The 21821-nt window shown below is 54.3% G+C and overlaps 1 protein-coding gene across 1 annotated transcript in view; it reads right to left on the bottom strand.

Moving 5' to 3' along the window:
• Positions 1 to 653: 653 nt before the first annotated feature.
• The window catches only part of KCNN1 (potassium calcium-activated channel subfamily N member 1), a 29812-nt gene continuing 8644 nt past the window's right edge, over positions 654 to 21821 (bottom strand). Inside the window, exons 4-9 of the mRNA XM_021009009.2 lie at positions 18666 to 19084; positions 13969 to 14110; positions 13568 to 13678; positions 13122 to 13249; positions 6335 to 6404; positions 654 to 5878 (exon numbers count right to left, since the gene is read on the bottom strand). Coding sequence (XP_020864668.2) covers positions 5648 to 5878; positions 6335 to 6404; positions 13122 to 13249; positions 13568 to 13678; positions 13969 to 14110; positions 18666 to 19084 — 1101 coding nt within the window. The 3' untranslated portion in view covers positions 654 to 5647. The remainder of the gene's footprint in view (positions 5879 to 6334; positions 6405 to 13121; positions 13250 to 13567; positions 13679 to 13968; positions 14111 to 18665; positions 19085 to 21821) is intronic.

Raw genomic sequence — 21821 nt, forward strand, 5'->3', positions numbered from 1 at the left:
AGAGGCCCTTTGACTACTTATCAGGGATGTTGAAAAAAGGTATTCGTGACTTGAATGTGGATGACAAGAAGAACTAAATTTGCACAACACTTCAGAACGGCTCCATCCAGCAATTCCAGAAAAAATCACCAATGGTCAAGTGGTGGGATGAACAGACTCATTGAGGAGTAGGGAGTGGGGAATTCAGAGACCTTGTTTTATGTTCCAAGGGCCCTCCCAGCCTGACATCCTATGTTCTAAGGGCCCTCCTAGTTCTGACATCTTTTCCTCTAAGGGCCCTCCCAGCTCTGACCTTCTCTGTTTTAAGAGTCCTTCCAGCTCGGACATCCTGTGTTCTAAGGCCCCACCCTGCTGTTATATTCTGTGCTCACAACAGTGTCCCTAGGTTTCAGCAAAGCAAGTCTTCATGCATATCTTTGAGGACCAGGTGGTCAATGTGGGTGAGACAACAACACAGTTGGGAGGATTTAGGGCTGATTGACTGACACCCCCCCCCCAGTTGTCACTGCAGTCTTCATGCAGCTGGAGAGCTGTCTTTAGTGCCGTGTGCTGAGTAGCTCCTTGAACGGGGCCAGTCCATTCTTCTGGATGTCTTGGATGACAGCATTAATAGCATTTTGTCAAATGTGACAGTAAGAATCAAGGCCTTTCCATTCTCCAAAGCACTTCACATAACATTATTTCCTTTGTGCCTCACAACAACCCTGTGAGGTAGGTAGCACAGGTATTAGCCCCATTTCACAAATATGAAAACAGACTCGTAGAAGGCAATTGACTTGGCCACAGCCCACACAGCTATTTTCAGAAGCAGGATTTAAACCCAGGTCCTCCTGATTCCAAGTCTAGCGCTCTTGACTTGGAAAATGGAGTTGGAGATGTTGAATGAAGATCTCAATTGGCTAAAGCATTAGGTTGCATCTAATGGAATTGAACAGATATAACCTTGGGTAGAAAGAAAAATTAACCTTACAAGCTAAGGGAATTGTGGCTGAGAAAGATCTGCAATTAGATTGCATGGAGTGTCACATCTAGAATGAAGGGGGTGATGATTCAGTTGCCCCTCTGTCTTGGTCATATCATGTCTGGAATATTGCATTCAATTTGGGACATTGTATTTTAGGACTAGGAGTGTGACCAGAATAGTGAGGGGTGTGGAAAACAGGCTTTATGATGATTAAAGAAACTGGGGATGTTTGCCCTGGGAAAATGAAGACAGCGGGGATATGATAGATGTCTTCAGGTAGAAGCGAGAGGCAGATTTGGTTCCATCTAAATAGAAACTTTAGAGCCATCTGAGGCCATTCTATGCTTGGACAGTTCTAATCATTAGGAAGTCATCCCTTTTCCTAGACTCCCACTTATAGGAACCTTGCCCTTCCAGGGACACTGGGTGACCTCTTATAGGGAAAGCTGCAGAAGGGATTGCTATATGGGCATAGCTTGGTCTAGGTAGCATCTGAGCTTTCCTCAGAGATCCTGGTTCTGTATCTAATGTCAGTCCTGGCTCTGCTATTCTTTACCCTAAGGTCCTTTCTCTGACATTCTGGGTTCTAGGATCTTTCTCAGCTCTAACTTGCTACTATAGAATCTACTGTGTGCTCTGAGGTCTTTCCCAGCCCTCAACACTCAACACTCCAAGGACCCTCCTGGGTTCTGATGGCCCTCTCTGACATTGTGTTCTAAGAGTCCTCCCAGCTCTGATATCCTATGTTCTTAGGACCCTCCAAGCTCTGACATTCTATGTTCTAAGGGCTCTCCCATCTCTGACATTCTGTGTTCTAAGACTCCCTACACCCTTCCAACTGACATCCTATGTTCTAAGGGCCCTCCCAGCTCTGACATTCTAGGTTCTAAAGGCCCTCCCAGCTCTGATGTCCTTTTCTAAAAGTGTTCATGTTCTCAGTCTAAAACTGTCTGGCTCAGGTCCTGGTGGGAGGGAGAAAAGGATCTGGCTGGATTTGCTTCTCTTGAGGCTCTGACTGTGGCCTGAGTGAGGGCACGTAATGTTTTCTGCCCTAGCGGAAAGGAAAACAGGCCTTATCTGAGGTGCCCAGGCCTCCTTCTGACTTGGGCTCAGTGCCTGATACAGGCCCTGTCCTGTCTGGGGCCCTTGTATTTGGTGTGCCTGATATCACCCCTTGGGATTCCCAACAACAAGCCCCTCCCCCAACCCCCTGCAGCCGCTGAAGTAAAAGGAAGAGCTTTAGATAGGAGTGATCTTGGGGCTTATCAACCTGGGGCCCATGAACCAGTTAAAAATATTTTGGTAACTGAATCTCAATAGAATGAATGTCCTTTCTAACCCTCTGTATTTGATTTTATTCATTTTAAAAAGAGACCCAGAGGCTTTAGCCACTGCCAGAGGGCTCCATGACACGATAAAGGTGAAGAAGCTTCTCACTGGGGATGAACCGGGAACCACTGAAAGGGTGTTGCTGAGAGGTACCCAGATAAGTGATAGAGCCAGTAGCCCAAGGCCAGCTCTCTGTTGGGGGGACAGACTGAAGCTGCTACACTCAGTAGTGACAGCATAGAGCGAAGGACTCCACGCCAAGAAATGGATTCAAGACATTTAGTGAGCACCTACTGTATGCAGTACTTTCAGCTTATTCTAAATGAGGGCTTTGGGAGAGAGGAGGTATTTGGACCTTCCTTTCCCTCAGTTTCAGTTTTTAATTCCCACCCCCCCTTTTCTAGCCCTTTGACCACAAGTCTCACTCTTTCCCTCTATCTTAATCACAACAAGCATTTATTAACCCCCTACTATTTGTAAGAATGCTGGAGATGAAGATGGATGTGTCACAATCCCTGCACTTAAGGAGATCATTATATCCTGATGGGAGAATATGACGATGGACAAGTATGATACAAAGTAGGACGCCACGGGGGCAGAGGAGGGGCGAAGCAGAGTGCGCTAGGAAAGTCCGAGGAGGGGAGTGCGCGCTCACGGGGTGTATGTGGAAAAATCGAGGGAGGCTTTATGGTGGAGCCTCGAAGAAGCTTTCAACGGTTGGGAGATGGAGCGAGGCTCAGCTAGGGGCTCAAACTGTCCCCAGCAGAGATACACAGGTTGGCCTTTCTGGGGCCATATCTCCAGAACCCCATCTAAGTCCCATTCTGAGCCCACGGTCCCTTCTGGGTGACACTCCTAGAGTTTTCAAGCAGTCTCCGGGTGCCCTCCTGTGGTCAACTATGGAATTGCCGCCTAGGAGGTGGGAGACCCAGTAGAACCCAGAATGCCAGGGATGCTGAAGGGGCCAGCCCAATGCTCTTATTTTGTAGGTGGGCAGGCTGAGACTTATAGACAGTGAAGGACTTCAATGATTTCTCCTCCTTTTGTTGTACTCAATTGAAAGCAAAAAGCTACCTGCCTTACCAATTCATCCATTTTCCAAAGTGACCTCACCACCCTGGTCCAGCGAAGCACTCGGGCCCCAAAAGGATGAAGAAGTCCTCCAGCACTCAGCACAGTGCCCGGTACACAGCAGGCACTTAATAAATGCTTGTTGCCTCCACTCAAAAAAGAAAACAATACACATCCTCTAGGCCAGTGGTTCTCTGGGTGTGGTCCAGGGACCCTGGGGGTTCTTGAGCCTGTTTCAGGCGGTCTGCAAGATCAAAACTGTATTCATCATAATACTAAGACATTTTAATTTCTAATACAGTAAATATCGATAGCTAGAACCCAGATAAACAGAAGCTCTTTAGGGTCCTGAGACCACAAAGTTGGAGACCTGCTGCTCTACACTAAGGAGGACGGGCCACCCAGAAGAGGGTGGTTCTCTGGGCCATCCTGGAACCACTCGGCTTAATCTGTGGTCGAGGCCTTGGTGTCTGTGCTCCCAGGATTAACCCCCTCGGGACCAGATGGACCGAACTGAATACGCCCGACTCCCCTGCCACTTGAGGGTGGGCAGGGCCCAAGAGCCGACCACCACACTCTCGTGTTGTGGCTCCCATGTTGCCAAATCCATTTTCCTCAACCATAGTTTGGGCTGATTGAGAACCTCTGAGCTATTACCTCCCAAGCACAATTCAAAACCCTTCTAAGGCCCTCAACAACATTCCCCCAGAGTGGCTCCAGCCACTCTGTCCCCTCCTGCCCTCTGGTCTCTCTTTAAAAGCCCACATCAACCACCTCCTCCAGGAAGCACTCCCTGACCACGGGATGTCTACAGAGCCCATCCTCTCTCTGCCTCTCATCCCCGCACTCTTGGGTTGGTTATCATCTGGACTGCCAGGGCAGGGATAAGCTTAGCTACTGCCCTCACCCCCCTTCTCCAAGGGTTCTCAGCCTTTTTTTGTGCCATGGATGCATCAAGTGGCCTGAAGCCTAGGGGCCCCTCAGAATCATGTTTTTAAATAACTGAAGAGAATACTAAAATTCAGTTAAAAATTAGTGAACATAAAGATGTCAGTTTCTCCCCCCCCCCCAAGTTCATGGATCCCTTGAAATCTCCCCATGGGCCCCAGGTTAAGAACCTTTGCAGACGATGGGTGATTAAGCAGTGTTCGATGGCGCTGAAGATCTGTTAGGGCCCTGGCCTCTGAGTCGGGGGGGGGGGTCAAGGTGGGGCCCCCTCAGGGAGGGGCCTGGAGGAGGGAGAGGGCACAGGGGGCAATCCAGCCTCATTCCCTCCCTCGTGGACCTCTAGCTGGCCACCACTGAGCCTCCTTCCTCTCAGGCCCTACGAGGTCCAGTGAGCCAGAGGAGGGTCAGCTGAGATGTTGAGCCAAAGAAGGAGCGAATGGCAGTGAAACCTTCCCCATCCCACCCCCACCCCCATACAGTTTTAACTCTGTAGCCAGGCCCTTGTGTAAGTCAGCCTCCATGGGTCAGAAAGGTGTTAGGAAAGAAGTGGAAGGGACCTTCCAGGAGAAGGCTAAGAACACTGGGGTCTCAGGCCTGTTTTCAGCCATTTTCTTCTTGTCATCTACTTCCTGACCCCCCCTTCCCCTTACCACCCAACTTCCATATTCACCATAAGCCAGAGCAAGCCTGTCCCACCCCACTGCAACCCCACAGGAACAGGACTCAGAGAAGGGGAGGGAGGGCTTCGCTCCTTTACACACACCCCCGATCTGAAAGTGGGCGAGCAGCCAACCTCTTACCCCATCACCTCCCCTGGGATGGGAGGAGGGGTTGGGAAGAGAGTCCTCCTCACTCAAGCCTTCCCCAACTCTCTATGAAGACTCTAGTCAATTCTCAGCTGCCCAAGAAACAAAAGACCCAAAGACTCTTTCCCTCGGACCCTGACATCAGAAGCTGGCCAGCGGAATGGGGCTTGGGGGAGGAAGGGGGCTCAGCATCTGCAGGCCCCCCCCAATTTCCAAGGAGCATCAGTGGCTGAGTCCCTGCTGTGAGGCTCCCTCCCCTCAGAGGGAGCACTGGGGTTTTGGAGGGGAAGGCGGAGAGGCAGCTGTGGAGGGGGAGCCGCTGCCCTCAGCCCTGGGGACCCAGACCAGGAGAGGAGGTGCCGCCAGGGCTCAGGGCCCCAGCTGAAGTAGGCCGGGCTCCACTCCAGCATCTTGAACTCCAAGAGAGATAACTGTACAGGGCTTTACAGAAAAAGCAAATGAGATCAGCCACACAATGGCTAAACATAAAAGGTCCGAGTCAAGTCTCCCTGCCCCAGCCACCGCAGGCTCACCCACTGTCTGGGGCCAGCGGGGCCAGGCGCCGGCGGGGGGAGGTCCCGGCGCCTGAGTCCCCAGCCATGGCCGGCACCTGGCGTATGGCTTGGGTGATGAGGCCGGGCAGAGCCTGGAGGGTGGCCCCCAGAGCGTCTAGCTTGGTCTCCAGGGCTGTGATCCGCTTCTCCAGGTCCTCGCTGTGCCCCTGGAGTTCAGCCACCATGTCATACATGACGTTCTGGGTCTGAGAAGGACAGGCACCAAGGTTAGAGGGCCCCAGAGGAAGGCCTCCTGGCCTAGGAGGCTAGGGCCTGGCTCTGGACGCTTATGAGCCACGCTAGCTCGTCAATCTTTGGCTCTTGGGCCTCAGTTTCTCTGAGTTTGCCAGAGAGCCAATTCTAAGGCACAGACCCTACTCTGCTCCCCTCCAGCCCTGCTGCCAGGACTGGGCACAGGGCCTCCCCCACACTTCAGAGGCTGGCTGGCACCGGGTTATTCCAAAAACCCTGGACCTTGGGAGCCACAGAATTCTAGAACTGGAAAGGGAAGAAGCGTCCCTTTGTCCATCCCAAGCGCAGAAATCCTCTTCACAGATGGGATACAAACTAGTTTAGCTTGTCCAGAAAGAAAAAGCCTCCCTCCTAGCACACTGTGCCACCTTCTCCCACCCCGGCCGTCATGGGCAGGGCCCAAACCTCACCTTAGCCAAGTCCACCAGAGTGTTAGCCTGGTCACTCAACTTTCTCTGTTCCATCTTCACACTCCTCAGCCTACAGAGACATGGGGGTGGGGGTGGGGGTGGGGAGAGAGGGCCAAGGAGGTGAGACTCAGGGCCAGAGCTGGGGGGTGGCCCCAGGGGCCTCCACCCCTTCATGCAGGTGCCCCAACCCTTCCCCTCCAGCCCCGGGGGATACGCCTCACAGGACATGCAGCAGGAGGATGAGGTGGGAGGGGGCAGCCTGTAGAGCAATGGAGGGTTTCGAGGGGCAGTTCCCCCGGGCCCCCTCATTTCCTCCACTCTTTCCGCTCCTAGTTGTGATCCACCCGGAGTCAGAAACGAAGCTGGCGTCATGGTGTGGGGCATGGTGACTGAACAGTGAGGGAATGCATGACTTGGGGGCTGCCTCCCTTCCCTCCCTCCACCCAGAGAGGGAGCACCTGGGACCCAAAGCCAGGCCAGTGGTGATGATGCCCAGATGTCTAAGGTGCAAGGTGATGGTGGCTGGCTATGCCACTGAGCCCCTTCTGTCCTAGACCAGCCCCAGGGCAGAAGCTGCCCTGCACCTGGGCCTGAGCAAACGCCCTGGCCCCCACTGCAGATAGGCAGTGGCCTTGCGACACCCTCTGCCTATCCCTCACCCCAGGAGGCCCACCCATTCAGACCAGCTTGGTCTTTAGGTCCTGGGCCCTATCCTTGGGGTTGGGGGTCTGGACTCTCCCTGGGGAGGGGGAAGAAGGGGCTGCCCGGTGGTTCTCATGGCCAAAGATGGGCTGGATTGTGTCTTCCCCTGTCCCTCCCCTGATGCAGAACCATGCAGGTAGTGGTCAAGCAACTGACCCCCAGTGGGTGGGGGTGGGACTTACTTCTGAGCCCTGGTGAGACCAAGCAGAGCAAAGAAATCACAGTGTAGATTTTAATCAGCGCCTGCCCCAAGCATGGTGCCCATTAGCTCTGCCCACCTCCCCACCAGGACACCCCGGAGGGGACAGGCCCAAGCTGTGCTAGCCTTGGGGACCCTTTTCAAGAATCTGTGACATTTGCCCAACCAGCTAGCATCCTTGAACAGCTGCCTCTCAACCTGGAATCTTCAGAGAGGAAGAAAGGCACCAGCCAGCAGGGGATGGCACTTGTTTTACTGCAGAGCCTACCCCTGACCCCCCAGCACAGCTAGGGCTCTCACCCAGTAGAAGAATATGAACAAAGAGCAGGCTAGCAGTGCCCTGGTCAGGATGTGGCAGACCAGCTATATCCCAACCCCCAAAAAACTGACCAGTCTGGGGCTCCAACCTCTGTTCTCAAACCCAGGCAAGGAGACAACTATGGGCCGTAGGGATTCCAAAGCCCTTGCCACCCCCACATTCCACAGTGGGGACCCAAGTCCCTGGCCTTCCTGCCCTGCAGCTCACACAGCGTTGGGGTTAAAAGAAGCAGATGCCCCCAAGGCTCTCATGCTGAGCAATGATGACTACAGCCCTTCCCAGCCATGGCTTTTGGGGCACTCCTGGAGGAGGGCACCAGTGGGAAGTGTCTAGGATCTGTGCCCCTCCCCATTTAACCAGAAGCACCCCCAGCTCTGAGTCAGCAGCCTGAGTCAGCCACTTCTCCCCTGTTCACGGTGTGCACAGACTGGGGGCAATTCCACCTCCTGGATGGGCTCCCTTGAGTCCCAGCTGCTTGGGCCTTCTCAGCCCACCCAGCAGCCAGCAGGGCCCCAGAGCACCCAGCTGTGTGCCAAGCAGACCGAGCAAGCCCTCAGCAGAGAGACACGAGGGTCAGGAGACCCGGCTGCTATTCCCACCCCAATCACTGACTCATTTATGTCGTGACCTTAAGACATTCTGAGAAAGATTAGCTTTCTCTCTTCTTTCCCACCTGCTACCTTCATGGGAAGACACTTCAGCATACATATTAATCCCCTCTAGCACCTGCCTTCCCAGTTCCTCCATCTCAACTCTACTACCTTCAGAGATGGTCAGAACCCGGATCTTGCCACGACCCCCAAGTGCCAGACTTCCCAGTTCATACACTTCAGACCACCATCATCAGACATAACCTCCTAGCATCTTGTCTTCTCAGCCTGCTCTCCATCCTCACTGTGCCCTCTCAGCCCTCTGCCCCCCAGTCCTTCCCAGGCCGTCCCCCCTGCACCTGCCTCTCCATCCCTCGGCCTGCTCTCCATCCTCACCGTGCCCTCTCAGCCCTCTGCCCCCAAGTCCTTCCCAGGCTGCCCCCCCTGCACCTGCCTCACCATCCCTCGGACTGCTCTCCATCCTCACCTTGCCCTCTCAGCCCTCCACCTCCCAGTCCTTCCCAGGCCGCCCCCCCTGCACTGACCCCACTGTTCTTCCTGCCCTCTGCCCCTTGGTAAATCAGCTCACTTCCCTGTGCTCTCTGCTCCAATCCCTTGCCCCCATGTCCTACTATTCATGCAACCTTGGATTGCTCCCTCATCTGCCACCTTCCATCCTATTCATGGGCTGTTGAATGGAGCTGGAGAAGGCATGAAAACTGAGGGGCCTGGGTGTGCCCCCAATTCCTGTGACATCATTTCGGCCAGGCCCTCACTGCCTGGAAGCGAGCCCCTTACCCTTCCCTCTCACCACACCAGTGATTCCCAGCCTTTTCATCCCTCTCGAGCTCCCCTCAGCTGAGGTGCTTCACTGAAGGCCCAGACCCCTCTTCTCCCTCTGCCACATCTCCTGTCACATGCTTCCTCCACTCTCTTCTTTCACCCCGTCTCTTGTGACAAGGTGACCCTTCTCCTTGTCAAGGCATGTCTTCTCTAGCACAGTGTCTCCTCTCATCCCCTCCCTCTAATCTTCTGTCTCTTCCTGAATATCGGCTGCGTGTCCATGTCTTCCCCAGCCTCCCCAAAGCCTTGCTTGAGCTTGACCCCACCTTCCCCGCTAGCTCCCATCCTCTGTCTCTCCTCCCCTTCCTGGCCAGACTCCTGGAGAAAGCCAGGACTCTTGGCATTTCTGCCTCCACTCTCACCATGCCACCGAAACTTTTCTAAAATTGCCAATTATCTCTTAATGGCCAAATCGAATGGGCTTTTCTCAGTCCTCAGCTTCCTTGACCTCTCTAAGCGAGGTCTCTGACACTGCCGATCACCACCTTTCCCTACAGATTCTCATCCTCAGCTGTCGGGATGCTGCTTCCTCCTGGTTCTCTGACCTGTCCAACGGCTCCTTCTCAGTCCCCTTTGGGGTCCTTCCCCCCCCCCACTACTGGTCCTTCCCCTGGAGATTATTCTCCATCTACCCTGTCTATATCTCACACACACGGTTGTTGGCACGTGGACTACTGCATTAGACTGGAAGCTCCCTGAGGACAGGGGCCACATAGTTCCCTCTTTGTGTTCCCAGAACGGTGCCTGGCACAAAGTAAGTGCTTGCTTGTTAGCGAGCTGAGAACCAGCTTTCTATCCTTGTTTCCTTAAAACAATACAGAAAAAACCCCCACAGTAACTGTAAAAGAGTTACTAAGTGTTTGTGCCACAAGGAGGCAGTGTGCAGCAGGGGAACGGACCGTCTCTTGCAGACTATTTCACCTGCAGAGACCTTGTTCAAGTCTCAGACCCTCTCTAGGATTTAGTTCTCACTCTGAGGCGGGGGTGTCCCCCAGGATTGCTGGGGTCCCTCCTGGCAGCTCTGGCAGGGAGTGTCTCCTTACTGTCCCTTTATCAACAATGCCTAGTACGTGGCAGGTGCCTCATCCATGGGCGAAACGCCGACCTTGGTGCTGAAAGATCCAGGTTCACATCCCAGCTCCATCACCTGGTAGCTCTGACCCAACTTGGGTAAATATTCATTAGCCCTCTCAGTCTGCCCACCTGTAAAATGGACATGACTTGTGCTCCCTAACTCACAGGAGGGGGTGAGGGGTAGCTAGAGCCGTGCAAGCGTCCTTCCCGGGGACCCTGCATGTCCTCAGTACAGACTGTCAGTGCTGAGGGCTCCTCCTAGGCTGGCAGGGCCCACCGCTGCCCCATTCCCAGCAAGGGGGCCTGGTGCACTCTGGGAGCAGCTGGAAAAGGGGCAGAGATTTTCTGGGCAGCAAAATGAAATGTGCCTCTCTGTGCCTCCAGTGTTAACAGACATGCACATACACACACGCTCTGAGAACACACTCGGGGGAGGTGGGTGTTCCATGACTTTATCAGTACAACGGATGCCAGTGAGGGAACTCCCACCTTCCTCATGACTGAGCTCAACACCCCCCCCAGGGGGCCCTTCCTGGTTCCCCCCTCCTCTCTAATAAGGCTTGCAAAGTGCTTTACAAATATGTCAGCTGATCCTCACAACAACCCTGGGGCCAGGTGCTGTTATTATCCCTATTTTACAGATGAGGAAACTGAGGCCAAGAGGTTAAGTGACTTGCCCACGCTGAGGGTGGCTGGGGCAGAATTTGAACTCGGGCCTTCTTGACTTCAGCTCACAGTCTGGCCTAATTCTCTAAGGTTACCATCCATTTATTCTGTACACAGCTCCTAGGTAGGTTCTTATTTATCCATGTGGTCTCCTCGTTAGAATGGGAGCTTTCGGAGGGCAGGGAAAGTATTACTGTGCCCCAAGTGCTGAATAAATGCTCCACTGATTTATCCGCAACTCAGGGCAATGCAGTCTGAGGGAGGGTAAAGGAGCCTGCGCCAGGACAGAGAGGGATTGAGCCCAAAAGCCCTGTCTCCCAGCCCCACACCTGCTCTCGTCACCTTCCTGGTCTGGGAGGGCTGCGCTGCATTCTCATTCTGGGCCCAAATCGCTGGGCTGGCATCAGCTGCCTCATTAAAAATACAGGAGCAGTGCACTCAAATTCATCCTCAGAACATGCAGCCTCAATGCCCTCCCAATCTAATGTCCACAGTGTGCTTCCCTGGGAGCAAGCCCAGGAGGTAGACATGATGACCGCTAGCTTCCCCATTTTCCAGAGGAGGGAGCTGAGGCCAGGAGGGGGTGACTCGCCCTGGTCACCATGAGTGCCCCAGCCAGCCTTGAGACCCGGCCTTCTGACTCTGAGCCCAACCCTCCATCACACTAATTTTATGCAGCGAATTCATTCTCCTAATTATGTGTAGGGATAAAATTAATTTTCAGGCAGCCCTAATATCAACAATCAGTGAAGCGCCTAGAAAACCAAAAAGCGAGGAAGAGCTGGTCTTAGGATTGCCCAGCCCAGGTCGGGCATCCAGGAATCCACCCACTGCTCTGAGCCCAAGACTGCCCCCTCCAGCCTGCCAGGCCTCCTCCCAGCCTCAGGCCTTGGCCTGCGGGCTCCTCCAGGCCCTAGGCGAGCTCAGCCCCCTCCCTGCTGTCTCACACCAGCCCCCAGGCCTCCCACTGCTCTGAGCCCAAGACTGCCCCCTCCAGCCTGCCAGGCCTCCTCCCAGCCTCAGGCCTTGGCCTGCGGGCTCCTCCAGGCCCTAGGCGAGCTCAGCCCCCTCCCTGCTGTCTCACACCAGCTCCCAGGCCTGCCCCACAGCTCTGACTGCCTTTGCTAGATGTGACCCACCACGTCAACGCAAGCTTGTCCTCCTCTTCCTCTAATGGGGCAGTGACCTTTCCAGCTCCCCCATCTCTCCTGATAGCCTCCTGCCCTGCCCATTCTCCAGGCTCCAAACCTGATACAGCTCAGACTCATCCCTTTCTCTCCACAGCCAAGTCCAATCAACCTGTCTTCCTTCAAGGCATCTATCTCTCTTGGCCACTCCCTTCTTTTGTACCCCCACAGCCTCTGGCTGGGCCCATAGCCTCCTCCCCTCTAGCTTGGCCTACTGCACCAGCCTTCTAACCGGCCTCCCCTTCTTTCTCCCTCTGCCCCTCCAAGACCAGCTGCCAGAGCCCCCTTTCCAAAAGGCAGCTCTGGTTAAGCCCCTATCCTCCTGACACTCCCCATGGCCCAAAGGAGAATGTCTCTGCTTCTTAGCCTGCTATTCAAAGCCCTTTCGTGTTCTAGCATGTGGTCATGGAAACGGCCTGGCCTGGGAGCCAGGAGGGTCAGTGCTGGACTCGGCATCCCCTTGGTGGAACTCTTTCCCTTCCAGGGTCTCAGTCTTCCCTCATCTGCAAAAGGAAGGCGTGGACCGGACGCGTAAGGCCCCAAGGCCCTGAGGTGCCGCTTGTGACACTGTATGCCCTGTATTTCCAACACGGCTCCAGACGGCCTTTCCAGGCTGACTACGTGTTACTCCCTCACACGCAATGTCCCAACCCCAATTTCCTGCCATCTCCTGCACCTCCCACACAATGCCTGGCACACAGCAGGCACTTACAAGTCAATGAACGTTCGTGTGTCACCTTCTGTGGACAAGGCATCGTGTTACTCAACAGTTCACTTATAATCTAAATAGTACACGTGTATCACGGGCCTTCCCCACAGCAGGTATTAAATACATGTGTGCTGGATTAATTTGAGTAATGTCCTTAGTCAGAAACTCAACCTCCAATCACAGCAGAGTTCCCCATGGGAAAATACTGCCTATTGGCTAGGATCTGGGTCATCTCCTCCCGGAGCTGTGACACCCCAGGCTTCAGGGCACCACAGGACGGCAGAGGTGGGGGGCCCAGAATGGCCACCAAGGAGGGGAGAGCTAGGCCTCCTGCCCACATCTTGCTTCTCCTCTGGTGATGAGTGGATACATTTAGGGTTGGTGGCCAGAGGGAGGGCTGGTGGACTGTCCAGCAGTGGCAGGCTGGGGCAGTTCATGTGGACTCAGAGGGGGAAGGACAGACCCGGAAACAGAAGCAGGGAAAGGTGTTGCACTTACTGATGGATGGCCTGAAGGAACTTACGCTGGTGTTTCCGAACTCGGGCATGGTCGGGCTTCCTCACCAGCTTGGTGTGTTTGTAAATGAGCCACGTTTCCCTGAGTACGTTGGCGGCAGCATTTTTGACCTGGGCCAGAGCGAAACACACAGGAAACCAATGATCAGCTGGGCCCCCGTGTGCCTGGGCACAAGGGCACGTCGCTGGGATTCCTGGTGCCCACGTGTGCCCCCTTTCCCCTAATCAGCTCCTCTTCTAGGAATCTTTAGATGGAGGATGCTGACCACAGATGAGGGCACAGAAGCCCATCTCTCTGCACGTCTGTGTGTGCCTGGGACACCCCCATGAGCCTGGGGGCAGCTGCAGACAGATGAGAAGAGAGGACGAGGCATTTGTGTCTGGCAGTGCCAGCAGGCATACGCCGCTCACGGAGGGGCAGACACTCACCCGCTTGGTGAGCTGAGTGTCCATCATGAAGTTGTGAACATGCTTCTCCGCTTTGGTGAGCTCCAGCTTCCGGGCCACCACTGCCACCACCAGGGCTGTGCAGCCAGCGCCCTGGGGAAGGGGATTAAGGTGAGGCAGTGACTGAGGGAGATGAGAGAAGGGGTCCTTCTCTCTTTAGCCCCCTCTCTCAATTTTAGAAAGCCTTCCTGGATAAACCCCAGGGCTCCAATCTCTCCAGAAGTTGTCCCTGTCAGTGCTAACAGATGGAGTGTGGGGTATGCTTGCTCTAAGACTCAGATTCCCTCGGGTAGGCAGGGCATAGGCTCCTCCCAAGAAACCCAAAGCAGGGATGGGGCAGGAGACACTGCATCTTTCCCCCACCTAGGGCAGGGTCCCCTTACCATGATGCCTGTGAGGAGACACACACCCTTCCCACAATAGGTGTGGGGCACCATGTCCCCATAGCCGATGGACAGAAAGGTGATGGAGATCAGCCACATGGCCCCCAGGAAGCTGCTGGTCACCTCCTGTTTGTCATGGTACCTAGAAGGAAGGGAAGGTTGAGGTCAGGGCAAACGCGTGGCCGTTTCTTCCGGCCCAGTCAGCTGCCAAAACAGGAGCTCCAGGCATGGGACTACCCCCTCTCAGCCCCTGCCTAGAGGGGAAGCAGCTCTAAAGCAGCCCAGAGCAGACCCACAAGGCAGGAAGGATTGAAGTCTGACCCGAGGGACGCTCTGAAAACACAAGATTTTACATGGGCCCCAGACAGATAGGGCTCAGCTTCAGTGGGAGGAAGAGGGTCAGAGCTCTTTTCCAGCCCCTGGGAATCCAATCCTCTCCCACCCCCCACACTGCCTGCTGGGCTGGGAGGGGGCTTTTACTGGTCCCCCTCCCCTAGCCCAGGAGGCAGAAAAAGACTGAAACACACACCGAAGAGACAAAAGGAGAGACAGACAGTCAGCAAGAGACACTGTGGCGAGGCAGCAGCGGGTACCACAAGCTGCAGCAGGGAGAGGAGGAGATCCGGGCCAGACACAAGGAAGTACTTTGCCGGCAAGTGGGAAAGCTAGGAGGAATGACCCGAAACATGAGGAGGTGGGGGAGGATTTCTCCCAACCAGGTGGCAGGGGCAAGGGGGACAGGCCTGAGTTAGTCTTGAGACTGTCTGCAGGGTCTAACTGCTCCCTTTGCCCTCTGATGAGAGAGGGAGGGAGGACAGGGAACATTACCTCCATTTTATGGGTGGGAAAACTGAGGCTCCAAGAGGGAAAAGGACTTGTCCACATCATACCATCAGCAGTGGAACAGTGGCCAGAACCTGGCTCTCCTGATGCCTAACCTACTTCGAAGGAGAGGGAGACAGAAGAAAGCCTGGGATGTGTGTGTGTGTGTGTGGGGGGGGATCAGGAAGGGAAAGGGAGGGAGAGAACGCACCCTGGAATCTCAGAGTGATAAGCCTGTGGGCAGTAGGGTAAAGGGAGGACATTCCCAGGGCCTACCCTGGGTTCAAGGACACTGTCCCCCCTCACCTTCAAAGGTGGCCACAGGATCCTGGTAAGAATGTTGACAATGAGGGGCTGAGTGAGAGCTCCTGGCTTCTTGAAAGTCCTTCCCCTCTCCACCCCTCACTGGGGCCCATGAGCCAGAGAGAAGCCACAATACTGAGCAAAGACTCTCTCTGTCCTGGGTCATCCTAGACCCCTCCCCCCAATCCTGACTAACCCCTGCCTGCTCCACCCTGGTAGGGTTACCCCCAAAGGGGCTGAGGTGCCAAGAAAGCCCCTCAGGAAGGGGACAGACAAGGGGTCATGCAGGGCCAAAGGGACACATCCACAGAGGAGATACAGGGAGCTTGAAGCACGCTGGGCTGAGAATTTAGGATCGGCCGCTTCTCCCCCCAACACACACACATTCCCCAGGCTCCTGGTTCCTTCTCCAGGGGTCCTCAGGGACCAGGGAGGCTAAGGCAAGAAGTGACCCTTGAAGAGAGTAGCTTGGAACCTCAGAGACAGGGTGGCAATGAGTGCTAGGACCTGTTCTGCCCCGCCTCCCCACACATACCCAGAAGGACCCGAGGGCTTGGCTCTGCCCCAGGCTGAACAGGCTGAGGTGGGTAGGGGGTCCAGCTTGGGGATCTCTGATCCCATTCTACCTCCAAAGGCCGCAGAGGTCTAAGGCTGGTAGAGGCCCCATTGTCCAAGTCAGGGCCCTGCTATCCTGTGAGCCTGGGGAGGATGTGCTGCTCCCGGGGCAGGGGAGAAGGGAAGAATCTTTCTGTGGCCCAGGCACCAGGTTCCTGAGAGAACAGCTCCAGGGGACAGGACACCCCTTAGAGCGTGAGCTGTCCAAGCCCTCCCTGAGCAGGCATCCCCTCCAAGGCATCTTATACCTATTCTGGAGCAGTCTCTGCTCCAGCAAGGAGGCAGCCTAGGGCACTGTGGGACCCCTCTTTCCTCATATGATGCCTCAGTTCGCGTCTGCTAAGCCCACACTCCTAGCTGTGCTCTCCGAGGCTGAGCAGGACAAGGCTCATCCCTTCCTTAGCTTGGAGGAGGCTGTGTGTGGTAGGGGCTGGAGGCGGAGGGGAGGAGAAGGAACTCTGAGGTCCCTAGACCCTGAGAGAACAGCTGCAGGAGGTCTCTATCCCCTCTGAAGCTCCCTGCAGATCCCTCGAGGCCCAGCTGGAAGCCCTGCCTCCCCCACACTCACACTTCTCTCTCCTGAGCCTAGAGGTAACTTGGGGAAGATGTCACTCTTGTCTTCAAACTCTGTCTTGTTGCTATGGGGCAAGCAGAAGAAACTCACTATCGTTTGCTCCCAGAGAGCGGCAACAGACCTCATGTGGGCCGCTTATGGGGAGGGCGACAGCGAGGACTCCCTCACTGCCAGGGCTACTCCAGTGGGATGAGCTATGTAGGGCAGTAGGGAGTTCCCCAAGCCCAGAGGTATACAAGCAGAGGCTGGATACCCACTGCAAGACAACTGTCATACTTGGAAGATGGACTAGAGTTTCTGAGTCCTCTTTCCAGCTCCAAGGAGCCAGAATCCTAAAGTTTTAGGACGCCCTTCTATGAAGTCACAGGGCTATCAATTTGAAGCAGGGTGAGATCTCAAAAACCATCCAGCAGAGCTCCTTCATTTTACAGATGGCGACCCCAGGACACCAAGTGTGCGGCAGAGCGAGGTTCTCCTGACTCCCAAGGCAGTGTGAGGCAGCCTCTCTCTGGGATGCTAGCCAACCCCACCCAACTCGATTCTGAATCATTCAGATTCCCCCTCCCTGCCAAGTCCTATGTCCTCACCTACACTTGAGGCTCTGTGGGCAGGAATGGATCGATGAGCTTCACCTTACCAGGGGAATGTGGGACTCCTGGCAGGGCAGGGGGGAGGGTCTGTGTACTGGCCTTAGGTCTTTTTCCTAGCTCTAAGGTAACATCCCTGACCAGGGCTGGGAAGAAGACAGGAGGGGCTGGCCCTGACAGGCTGGAGGGCAGCCTGACCCCAGGGCTCCCTTCTCCCTTCTTCCTCTCAAGCTCAGGTTGGAGAAATGGTGGCCCCATATCACAGGTGGGAATGGAGAGGGGGTGGAAGATGGGCCAATACCTGAGAGACCCCTTGGAGCTGGGTCCTAGACACATCTCCCAGGGCATTGGTTCCAACCTTTCAAGGTTCATACTCCCTGGCCTCACCGCCTCCCCCAGGGAGCCTCTCCCCACCTGCCCCCTCCCTTAGCCCACCCTCCTCCAGTCACAGCAGCTAATCATAAATTCTGACGGGCATGAGTCAGGGAAAGGGGGGGGGAGGGCAGAACAGCTCTGTGCCAGGGAGGCCAACTCACATTTTTTCCCTACCAGATGACGGAGCAAGGGGAGGGAAGAGGAGAGGTGGTTAAATGAAGCATCTGCCTACCCTCTGGGGAGATGGAGAGAGAGGCGAGTGGGGGTTGGGAAGCCAGAGACCCACACCATCCGCCATGTTGCCAAGGCTCCTTGCCCCACGTAGCAAGCATGATGCTACCTGGGCCTAGTGCTTCTAGCCACTCAGATCTGATTCTGAGCTGAGCTCCAATGGGGGAACAGACAGAAAATGGGTTCTTTGCCCTAAAGGGCACAAGGCAGGGATAGTCTGTCAGCTTCTCCGGCCCCTGAGGCTGCTTAGAAGAAGGATGGTCAAGAGGAATCAGAAAAGAGGAAAGGGGGACAGGATGGAGAAGGGAACTCCCCTGTGTCAGAGAGGAGAAGAGCTGAGGCAGCAGGTGGAGCTGGGTCCAGGGCAAGGAGATCACTTACACCCCAATTCCACCGAGAACCTGGTGCAGCAGGCTCAGGATATAAGAGATCTATAAGGATTCCCAGAAGATCGGAGGTCACAGAGGGCCTCAGGAGCAGAGAGGTACTTGGGTGAGGAGCCCTGAAGGCCCCAGAGATACATGATCTTGGTTACAGAGAGGCTCAGATAAGAGAAGGATTGGGGGGACATCACTGAGGGCCCCAAGGGAACAAGGAAGTAGAGAGGGATCACAGAGGAGCCCACAGGGAGAACTAGTATCCCATGGTGCAGAAAAGAGGGCTGCTCAGGATGGCAGAGTTGAGGGGGTGGGTCTCGAGAACCTAGAGGGAAATGGAAATCAGGACCCGGGGGAGAGGAGCCAGAGTCTCACTGAGGATAGAAGGGGCAGAAAAGGAGCTGGGAACAGAGAGGCCTGGTATGAGGGGGGCTAACTGGGCTTCCCAGGGAACCTGCAGGGCAGCGGGAATCACAGGGGCCTCTAGAGGGGGAGTCAAGGTCACACTAAGGATGGAAGGAGGAAAAGAGCTGGGATCACAAGGACCTTGGGTGGGTGGAAAAGTGCTGAAGTCACAGAGGCTCGGTATGAGGGGGTCACCCCTCAAGGGAAGGGGAAATCAGGGCCACACTGGGAGAAGAGTGGGGGGTGGGTCATAGGAGCCCTGGCTGGGTGGGGAAGAGCTGAGATCAGAGCCTTGGTATGAGGGGCTTAATTCAGGGTCACAAGGACTCCCAAGGCAAGAGAGAGTCAAGGCCACACTGACTTTGGAAGGGGGAGAAAAGTGGCAAGCCCCAGAGGCGCCAGGCACACCTCTCGCAGACTCGCACGGTCCAGGCCGCAATGATCCAGGAGGAGATGCTGAAGACGAGCAGTACTGTGCCGGGACAGATGGTCATGAGGGTCTTCATGACAAAGCGGGTGTCGAAATGGATCTTGTTGAGGGCCCCGATGCTTCTGGACGAAGCGTCTGTGAAGAGCTTGCTGTGGAGGAGCATGACGCGGCCGATGAGGTAGAGGCGCAGGAACATGGGGATGGAGAGGATGACGTCCACGTCCGCGTCTGCCACCGATGTAGTGTAGGTGAAAGCCAGGCGGGCTGTCCATGTGAACAGGTACTGGCCGGGCACGGGGTGCACCGCGCACACGGCCAGCTCCAGCGCGATGAAGAAGATCCGCTCATAGGTCATGGCGATGCGCCAGTCGTCAGCCCCATTGTCCACCATGAAGAGCTGCAGAGGGAGGAAGGGAGGAGACTCTCAGCGCCAGGGGAGAGGGAGGAAGGGGCTGGCCGAGCCCCCAGTGCAGGTGGGGAGAGGGAGGGGAAGAAGCATTTGGACAAGCACCCACAGTGCCAGGCACTGTGCTAAGCACTCTGATCCTCACAACCGCCCTGGGAGGGAGGTGCTTATTATTCCCACTTTACAGTTGAGGAAACTGAGGCAGAGGTTAAATGACTTGCCCAGGGTCACACAGCTAGTTCATATATGAGGTTGGATTTGAGCTTGGGTCTTCCAGACTCCAGGACCAGCATGTTCTGGCCACTGCCAAGTAAGGAAGGTTCCCTGAGACAAGAATGTCGGGGTCAAAAGAACCTTTAGTGGGGCCGCTAGGTGGTGCAGTGGGTAGAGCACCGGCCCTGGATTCAGGAGGACCTGAGTTCAAATCTGGCCTCAGACACATAACACTTACTTAACCCCATTGCCTAGCCAAAAAACCAAAAAACAAAACCAAAAGAACCTTTAGGGAACAGAAGGCTAGAGAGCTGCGAAGGTGATGCAAGCATTTGGGAAAACAGCGTATATCACCAACGTCACAACACTGCTCTCCCAGCCAAACTGAATGTTGACGAACCCACGCGATGCCCGGCCAGAGGGAGGCCGAGCACGGCCGGGACAGAACAGACAGACGTGGACCAGACGCATTCACTCTAAAGGATGGCTCTGATGAATCTTTTTGTCGCCAGGAAGGGCTCCTCCTGGTGGGGGCTGGGAAGTGACTGCCTCAGGAGCCCAAAAGGCACCGACAACATACGTTTTAAGAACGTCGTCCACATCCCTTGACCCAGCGGCTCCTCTCCTGGGCGTCCACCCCAAGGAAACCCAAGGTGGTGGGAAACGCCTATGTGCACAAACATCTCATAAGCATCACTCTGTAGCAGGAAAAGAAGGGAAGCGCCAGGGGTGCCCCTGGACTCGGGAATGGCAGAACAAACTGGAGAAGGGAGTGAGATGAGAAGGCTTGAACATGATGAATGCAGAGAAACACGGGAAGACCTGGAGGAAGTGAGCTGAGCAAAGCCAGCAAGAGCAGAACAATCTCTGTGAGGCCTAGATAACGTAAATGAAAGCAGTCCCAACTCCCAGCACCGCCCCTCCTCTTGGGAGAAAGGTGGTGGGCTATGGTTGCAGAACCGGGAGTGCACAGCTGGACTTGGTCACTAAGCTGTTTGCCAGGGAGTGTTCTGTTAGGGAGAGGGGACACCGGGAAGTGAGAGCAGTGTAAAAAAGCATTAAAAAGTGTTTTGGTTTTTTATTTTAAAGAAAATGTCAGAGCTGAGAGGGCCCTTAGAACAAAGAATGTCAGAGTTTAGGGGGCTCTCAGAACACAGGCTGTCAGAGCCGGCAGGGCCCTTAGAGAGCAGGATGTCTATCAGGGCTGGGAGGGCCCTCGGGACAGAGAATGTGACTATGACTGGCCTACGCGATAATTCTGATAGTGAAATTCAGCGTGACAAGGGCTCTTTCCGATGTCACTCATGAGGAAGTACACATAGATCCTTGAAAATATTTGGACGGAGATCGTGAAAAGTATCTGAAGGATCCTTCCTTTGACAGCCAAACCATTTTTCTACTGAACCTTGTTGGCCACCTCCAGGTCATCATGAAAAAAGTACCGTGACCTAGAACGCGGCCACACTTGTGAGCACAAAGTGAGCTTGTCATCCTATCCAGGTAACTTAGTCTGCAGAAAGAGTGGAGTCAGGAGCCCACACTAATACAGATCTTTCTAACTGGAAGAGACAAAGCAAAGAACAATCTGATAAGCAAGGCAAGTCAAAAGGCAAGGACGGAAAAGCAAAGCAAAGCATCGGTTTCAGCGCAAACAGTCCCCGAGGAAGCCTCACAGCAACTGGCTGAAAAAGGGAGAAGAATCCAGGCTCTGACTTGGATTCCTTTTCTGAAGGAGTCTAGTGATATTGATAAATTAAATGACGTGATAAATTAATCAATTAAATGGATAAAATTACTTGATAAATTAATTAATTGATAAATTAAATGACCTGAATGGCTCAGGGTCCCCAGTGGAAGAGAAAAGTTTGATATTAAAGTCTGAAGGCGGGAAAAACAGGCAATTTTGGCTCAGTTGGAATCTCTGTATCCATCTTCTTCGCACTGCGGCTTGTAAGTGGTGGGGACGAAAGCTTTCTCCTAGATGAACCAACTGAGAAGGAAAACACTTATACCAGTTCCTTGGACATGTTCTTTAGTAGGAAGGAAGAGACTGAAATGCTAGACACTGAGCCAGCAAAGGAAGGTGAGTTTGGGGAGAGTGAAGGAGAAGAGGGTTCCGGAGTCTACAGGCACTGCTCAGTTTCATGAGCCACCCTTTGGATCGATGCAAGCCACATTGATGCCTTCTGCCAGGAATCCTCCCCCCAGATTCCCGATAATACCTGCAGCAGAATTCTGAAACACTGGAACTAAACTCTCAGCAGATAGTTCTTTCTCACGAAAAGTGTTTAGTCTCTTCTATTAAGCCAATTTTTCCTTGAATCAGATGTGTCATTTTAATTTGGATTTCTTTAGCTCTTGGTTTTTAAAATCTCAGAATTACTTTTGATACATAAAATAGTTTTCCTTTGAAACTGGCATGTCGCTTGCACATGAAATTAAAGAACAGAGCAAAATAATGAAATGCAGGGAGACAAAAGAAATACACCAAGCCAACTGAAAACATCCTCTTGGT

The sequence above is a fragment of the Phascolarctos cinereus genome, unplaced genomic scaffold (assembly GCF_003287225.1).
Source record: "Phascolarctos cinereus isolate Bilbo 61053 unplaced genomic scaffold, phaCin_HiC Scaffold_4;HRSCAF=312, whole genome shotgun sequence".
Classification (NCBI taxonomy): Eukaryota; Metazoa; Chordata; class Mammalia; order Diprotodontia; family Phascolarctidae; genus Phascolarctos; species Phascolarctos cinereus.